At 53.3% G+C, this 7,307-nt stretch overlaps 1 protein-coding gene across 2 annotated transcripts in view; it reads right to left on the bottom strand.

Annotated features, from left to right (window-relative positions):
- The window catches only part of CEACAM16 (CEA cell adhesion molecule 16, tectorial membrane component), an 8,388-nt gene extending 1,590 nt beyond the window's left edge, over window positions 1-6,798 (bottom strand). The window contains exons 1-5 of one of the 2 annotated variants that reach the window (XM_019626228.1): window positions 6,671-6,798; window positions 5,091-5,435; window positions 4,502-4,777; window positions 3,274-3,552; window positions 792-1,118 (exon numbers count right to left, since the gene is read on the bottom strand). In XM_019626228.1, the coding sequence (XP_019481773.1) occupies window positions 792-1,118; window positions 3,274-3,552; window positions 4,502-4,777; window positions 5,091-5,435; window positions 6,671-6,707 (1,264 nt within the window). In that variant the 5' untranslated portion in view covers window positions 6,708-6,798. The remainder of the gene's footprint in view (window positions 1-791; window positions 1,119-3,273; window positions 3,553-4,501; window positions 4,778-5,090; window positions 5,436-6,670) is intronic. The other variant, XM_019626229.1, reaches the window with a different exon arrangement.
- Between the last annotated feature and the right edge of the window lie 509 nt (window positions 6,799-7,307).

Raw genomic sequence — 7,307 nt, 5'->3', positions numbered from 1 at the left:
CCCTGACTCTGGGAGCTCCCAGTCTGATGGAGGAGACATTGTTCCTGACTTCTGGGGACTCCAAGTCTGATGGGGAGACACGGTCCCCAACATCTGGGAATTCCCAGTCTGATGGAGGAGACATTGTTTCTGACTACTGGGAACTCCCAGTGTGATAGAGGAGACACAGTTCCTAAGACCTAGAAATCTCCATCCTAATGGAGTAGTTTGAGAGATAAATTCCATCCTCAGATGGGAGAAATTCTGTCGTCATTCTTAACTGTAATGAAAAGGATGAGACATGGTCCCCATCGTCTAGGATGACAGTCTGCAGAGGGAGGCATGGTCCACCCTCACCCTATATCTATAGTCTGATGGGGGAGGTAAACTCCCATCATCAGCCCATTTTCCCAATTGGGTAGTAGAAACAATATCTCCTGTTTAGGGTCCACTCATTTGTGGGGAAATAGATGCCCTCCTTTAAAAGGGAAAATATGTCCCCTTTTTAAAACTTTCAGTCTGGTGTATCTCTTATATGAGAGAGAAGACATAGAAGCCCCCTTTAGTAGCCCTCAGTCTTATAGAGGAGGACTATCTATCCTTGGTCTAGATCGTCAGTTTGACAGAAGAGGCAAGAGCCCCATTTGGGGACTGCCAAGTCAGATGGAGGAGACAAGGTTCCTTCTTGCAGTCTGATGGAGAGGCATATCCATGCTTGATCTGTATCCCCCAGCCTTATGGAGGAATCAAAGTCTCCTTTCGGGAGCCGCTGTCTGAAAAGAGGCACCCTCCAACCCCTCCCGCACACTCACGGGCCACCTGCAGCTCCAGTTCCAGCGTCTCAGTCTTGCCCTGCAGTGTGACAGTCTTGAGTGTGTAGCGGCCGGCGTCTGTGAGGTTCAGCTTCTGCACCAGCAGCGAGCAGTTGGCGAAGCCCACCTCCCGGCCTGTGTGCGCGGGGCCTGCGATCCAATTCCCTGAGGGCAGTTGGCTGAGCAGCCGGTTGGGCTCAGAGGCAGGCCCACGGTACCAGGCGTAGACCAGCAGATCCTTGGGGTAGCCTTGTACAGTCAGTGTCACGTCCTGGCCCTCTGTTGGTTTCGTGGGGACAGGCACGATAGACATGGCGACTACTGCAGCTAGGAAAAAAGTGAGGGGTTCTGGGTCAACTGGGTCTGCTTTGGGCATAGTGTTCCCTTTCCACTCCAAGCTGGCTCATCTATGCTTCCCCCCAGCTGGCTGGCGCTCCCTCATGCAGCGTTCTGGGAAGGAGACAGAGGAAGGAGGTAATTTGTGTGGTAGTGGCAGTGGGTTTTATATGCCTTCCCCCATCAGACTGGGAGGCTCCAGGGGGTGGGGGCCATCTCTCCTCCATTAAACTAGGAATTTCCAGCCTTTGGGGGGGTATCTCTCCCATTAAACTGCAAAACCCTAGAGAGTCAAGTAATGTCTCCTCCATCAGATTGGAAATTCCCAAATTATAGGGGCCATGTCTCCCCTATCTGATTGGAAATTCTAGAATATGGAGGACCGTGTCTCCCCCATCAGATAATTGGAAGTTCTGTACCCCAGGTCATGTCTCTTCTGTCAGACTGGGAGACCTCAGAATGTGGGGGCTATATTTTCTCAACAGGGTGAATGGTTCCAGAGGGTGGGAGGCCATGTCTCCTCCATCAGATTGCAAATTCCAGATTATTGGGTTGGATCTTTCTGATCAGGCTGGGGACCCCAGAAGTTAGATGGGGGCATGTTTATCCCATCATACTGGAAATTCCTAGAACATGGGAGGCCTGTACTCCCCCATCAGATTGGGAGTACCCCAAAGGTGGGAACTGTGTCTCTCCCATCAGACTAGGAATTCTAAAAAAATTAAATAAAAAAGGCCATGTCTCCTAAAGACCATGTTTCCCCCATCAGAATAGAAAATCTCCCTAAGTATGGACTGTGTCTCCTCCATCTGATGGAAGCTCATTGAGGGTGGGTGTTATGTCTCCTCCATCATTGCTTGGAAGTCCATGGAGTATGCGGCATTGCCTCTTCTCTCTGACTAGCAGCTCCTTGAATGAGGAGGCCACGCTTCCCTGTTCCAGGACCATCTCTTTAAGGGCAGAGACCATGTCTCCTCCATCAGATCAGAGTCTCCCCCAGGTAGGGGAGAGGTGATGTCACCCTTTCCTCTGTCTCTTTCCTGGCACTGGCCACACAGTTGCTGACAGTTCAGGAGGCCTTTGGGGTCCCTGTACCCATTCCCTGAACATACCTGCACACCTTGGATACCCCCCATCTTGACCTGTATGGGCAGGGCTTGGGGGGGGAGGGTAGCACTTGCGGTCATCTGGTCTACCCCAGTCTCCTGCCAATACCAGCTGCCAGGGCCCCAGGTGGGGTGGGGCAGGAGGGGCACTTACCTCTAGGGATGTCATTTCTGCTTTGGGTAAAAGAGGATCCACCCTTTGGATGAGACCCAGCCTGTTAGTAGGAGGGAGGGGGGTGGGAGGAGGGGAAGGACTGTTCCTACTGTCCCCAGGGGATGGTGGCCACTTGGGAAGGAACCAAGGTGGAAGTAATCAGACCCTTATGTTTAAAGCCGCCATCCCCAGGGAATGAGAAAATGTCCCCTGAGGATCCTAATGGCTCTGAAAAAACACCAGCTGTGTCTGTACTGCCCCCAGCCCCTGGGTTGTTTAAGGACAGGAATAAGACAATGCCACCCCAGCTGTGTTTTTCCATTTGCCAACAATTGGCTGTGATTTTCCATGTGTGTATGTGTGCATGTGTGTGTGCGCGCGTGTGCGTGTGCGTGTACACACTGTCATCCGGGCCAGACAAATGGGTAATCGAGTTGGCTACCAAGAAATTCAGCTGTCTGGTTGGCCGGGAGTGGGTCAAGCCCCTAAGCAGCTAGTGGCTGAATTTAGAACAGGGGCACCCACATAAAGAGACATCTGAATGTTTTCCCACTCTGCCACTGCACAATAAGGGACATATGACCCATTTTTTCTCACTGCCACCCCTCCAGGAAGAGAATCGTGTTTGTTGTTTGTTTTCCAGGTGACAAGGTATGGAGTGTCTTTTTTTGTCACCTGGATGAAGAGAAGTCCATCTGATATGCCACTTTGTCACTTGGCCAACAAATGAGAACAAATGACAACCCAACAAATGGGTTGAGAATCTCTCCCTTTCAAATCATGTGCTGGGCAAATGGTGGTCTAACTGTTGGTGGAACAGCCAAACCTTCACAGTCCAACTGGGTATCCAAGGGGAGGGGGCGAGGGTCAGCCGGGGCCGACTCACCTGACAGCTTGACCACCACTGAGGCTGATCCAGACAGCAGGGTCTTGGGGTTCTTAGCAATACACGTGTAGGTGCCCTCCTGGGCCGCTGTCATGCTACTGATGTTGAGGTAATCTTGACCATTCTTTAGGGCCCGCCCATTGAAGGCCCACACATACTCAGGCTCTGGGCAGGACCGGGACACGCACCACAGGGTGAGAGACGTGTTGAAGTCTACTTTGATGGTGCAGCCCGTGCGGGTGGTGGAATCGTGGATGATAGCCACACGTTCCGGGCCAACTGTGGGGGTAGGAGGGAGAGAAACGGGGCAGTAGAGGGAGAGGGGAGGAGAGGTGGGCACCCCTGGCTCTCTCTCCACCAGGCTGGGCCCCTAGGAGTATCAGGGCCTAGTAGAGGGAAATAGAGCTGTGGCCTTTTCGACACCCACATGGATCTCTAACTTGCTTTAGGATCTTGAGAGTCACTTTCCCTCTCAGGGGATCTCAGTTTGTCTTCTGTAAAAAGAGGGTGTTGAGCCAGACAAAATTTCAAGATATTTTTGAAATCTATGGCTCTATTAAAAAATAAGTGAAAGAAGTCTAAATGATTGGTTTCTGATAAGCCATTCTAAGAATTTAGAATTCTAAGGCTCCAAAAGGGACATTTCAGGTTCTAGGATTCTAAGATTCTAGATCTATGTTTCTAAGATTCTAAGATTGGGTTGCTCTAAGGTTTTAGAATCAGGTTCTAAGAGTCTAAGAATCTCTGTTTCTAGAGTTTCTAGGATCCTCAGAGTCTAGAATTCAGTGCTTCTTAAATCCAGGATTCCCTGGTGCAGGATTCTAGGCTCTAAGTTTTTCTACGTCACCGGTCTTTGATTACCTCAGTGATTTATTTCCCCCGGATTCCGCACAGTGTATCATCTGCCCCTGGCAACGACTCCATGCTTTGGTAGTGTTTTTATTTTATCTCCCCTCCCGTTTCACCACTCACGTCCTGCCTCCCTTTCAAAACCAACCACTCCTGTGTCCCTACGTGCAGGTACTGCTTCAAACTGGTGGATTATTCAATTTCAAAGGTGTTGTTAATTCTTAGGAGATGGGTCAAGTGCATTTTTGGAGGGTTCCCTGGTTCCTAACCCCAGCTCACCTACTGACACACTGTGTGCCCTTGGGCACCTTCTGTTGGCCTCAGTTTCCCCATTTATGAGGTTTGGGCATTGGGTATCTCTGGGGCCAGGAGGACTCACAGTACACGGTCAGGTTGATGGGCTCGCTGCGGCTGACACTGACCGGGTTCCAGACCTCACACTGGTAGGCTCCTGCCTCTTCCCTGCGGATGCCATGCCGGGTCAGCACCCGGCCGTCCGGGGACAGGCCGAGGCGGATGTCGATGGGCAGGGCCTCGCCGTTGAAGAACCAGCGGACCTCAGCGGGGCTGGGGCTGCTGCAGATCAGGCGCAGGGTGTCTCGGCGTTCCACCAACTCTGTGGTGTTGGCCAGGACCACAGGCGGGGCCAGGATCTCTGTGGGGCAAGAGACAGAGGGGGAGGGGGCCAGGCACCGCCTGCTCCCGGGGTCTCCCCTTCCCCAGGCCAGGGGCATCCTGGTGGTGCCCCTGTACCCCCAACCAGAGGGGCAAAGAATGGGATAGGAGTCAGGTCCAATCCTGGAAGCCATCCTGAAGGAGGTGAGCATTCTAACGTTATTTTAGGTCTTTTTTAAAAATGGTTTTAAGATTTTTTAGAGTTTTTTTTTCCTTTTTTTTTTTTTAAGAGGGATTGGGAAGGAGGTAGGAAGTTGTGGCTGGGGAACAGGGGTGTCTGGGAGGTGTCTCACCATAGACCTGCAAGTGTCCGTAGCCCACCTCCGTCTGTAACTGCCTGTTGAGAGTCTGCAGGATGTAGGTGCCCGAGTGCCCAAGCAGGGCGCCCCGGATGTCCAGGCTGCCATCGGGGCGCACAGCCTCCCGCCCCGTGTGGGCTGGGCCAGGGGTCTCATCGCCTGTGCTCACGATGTAGCTGGCCACCAGGTAAGTCAGGCTGAGCGTGGGCCCTGCATACCAGTTGTAGGCAAGCAGCTCCCCCGAAAGCCCATGGACAGCCAGTGTGATGTTGTCCCCTTCAGCTGGCTGGTCAGGCTCGGGGGTGATAGAGATCTCGGCCCCTGCGCTCAGGAACGTGGCTAGGGAAAAGGAGCCAGATGGGTCAGATGAGGCAGGCTTGGCTGGTCCCCCCAGTTGACGGAGGAGGAGATCCGGGCTCCTGGCATATGTGTTCCTGGTATATAGTAAGTGCTCAATAAATGCTAGCCAGGTGCAGAACCTCAGTCTTGGGGAGGGTGTGTGTGTGCTCTGAGGATTGAATTTGATGAGCTGTGCCAAGGATCTAGCATAGGACCTTGCACATAGCAAGCGCATAGTCCAGGCTCAGCCTATGGGACCATGAAATCCCATGGGACCGAGAGGGTTTTTCCCCACTGTGAGAGTCACCAAACTGAGTCTTACAAGATCAAGTTGGCTCATCCAGTCTCTTGGCCATGACTCCCAGTCTAGTGCTCTTCCTCTGCTTCTCCTTAATTAATATACCCCACCCCTTTTCTTTCAACCCAACAGATAAACCCCAAACCTGACTAGCTGGTCAGGGCTGCTTGGGTTTGAATTGTGTGTGGTTCCCTGAAAATGGGTGGCCATGGCAGTTCTCACGTAAGAACTACTCACATGCCAAGCCTGGTTTCTGGTACTTTCCAGGCTGATAGAGCATGGCTAGGAGTGAGGGCTCTGAGTCTAGCACTCAGCCCTGCCACTTTCTGGCTGTGTGGCACCGGCCAGTGACTTTACTTCTCTGAGCCTCAGGTTTCTCATCTATGAAGTAGGGGATCATGAGTGGGCCTTCTTCATAGGGTGGTTGTTAACCCATGGAAAGCATTTAGAACAGCTCCGGGCACACCATATGCACTAGTAATACTGCTTATGATGACCTTCCAACTACCCTGTGAGCTAGGCCCATTTCATAGATGAGGAAACTGAGGCTGAGAAGGGCAAGGCAGCTGCCCAAAGCCACCTCCTCAGCTCAGGGAGGGGCAGAGCTGCTGGTTAGAACTCACCCTAGTTAAGCTTCCACAGCTTAGTAAGGGTTTGCCATGTGAATGAAGGAGTAACAGTGGCTTACTTGCCCAAGTTCGTGCTCCAGTCTTAGAAATCTCCAAAGTCCACCCTGCCAACATCTCTGGGTGGCTGTGCCCAGCCTGCCCATGCTGGGGCCTCTTGGAGGAGCAAACTGTGCCTGCATGAAGCCGAATCGCCCTCCCTACCCAGTATGCTAGATTTCTGCGCACACCCTCCCTCTCCCAGCTGGGGATCCTCTCCCTTCCCTGAGGCCATGGGGGGCTGAGGTTCTGGGGGCGCCATTCTCGCTCACCGCTGAGGAGGAGCCAGCTGTACCCGGTCAGCGCCATCTTTCGCCCCAAACCCGGGTCTTGGAGACAGCGGCGTTGGCGTCCCAATGCTCCGAGGCCCTTCCTGGTTGGGGCTTGGCTCCGTCTGGTGCCGGACCTGGGAGGGTTCGGTGATTTGGAGCCGGGGGAGATCACCTGAATTTGGAGGGATCGAGTCACCGAGGATCTGGGGCCCCGTTTGGGTACCACAGCAGGCGTGGCAGGAACGGGCCAGGGGCCACGACCTGGCCAGGCCTCCTGGGGCACTGCCTAACCTTCTTTGTGCCGAGGGCCCTGGTTTGGTACCAGGAGAAGAACCAGGTCGCTGGGGGGGCAGGGCGGGGGAAGATTTTAGGGCAGTTCTTACCCATGACCCAGGCCTTGGCCTCCCTGGTGAGCTTGGGGGTCACTGATGAATACAACCAATCAACAGCGGCTGCTGTTTTCCCAGCCCCACTGCTGTGGGTGACCTTCAACTGTCATCTTAGTGGATGTCCTGTGAAGTGGGCACTGTTATAGCCCCCATTCATTTATAGATGGGGAAACTGAGGTACTGAGCAAGGGCCCTGACTTGCCCAATTTCTTGCAGGGAGAGGGGGCTTGAACCTTGCACTGTTTCCA

The sequence above is a fragment of the Hipposideros armiger genome, unplaced genomic scaffold (assembly GCF_001890085.2).
Source record: "Hipposideros armiger isolate ML-2016 unplaced genomic scaffold, ASM189008v1 scaffold_664, whole genome shotgun sequence".
Classification (NCBI taxonomy): domain Eukaryota; kingdom Metazoa; phylum Chordata; class Mammalia; order Chiroptera; family Hipposideridae; genus Hipposideros; species Hipposideros armiger.
Note: the sequence above shows the minus strand (reverse complement) of the source record. Positions and strands in the feature narration are given on the sequence as shown.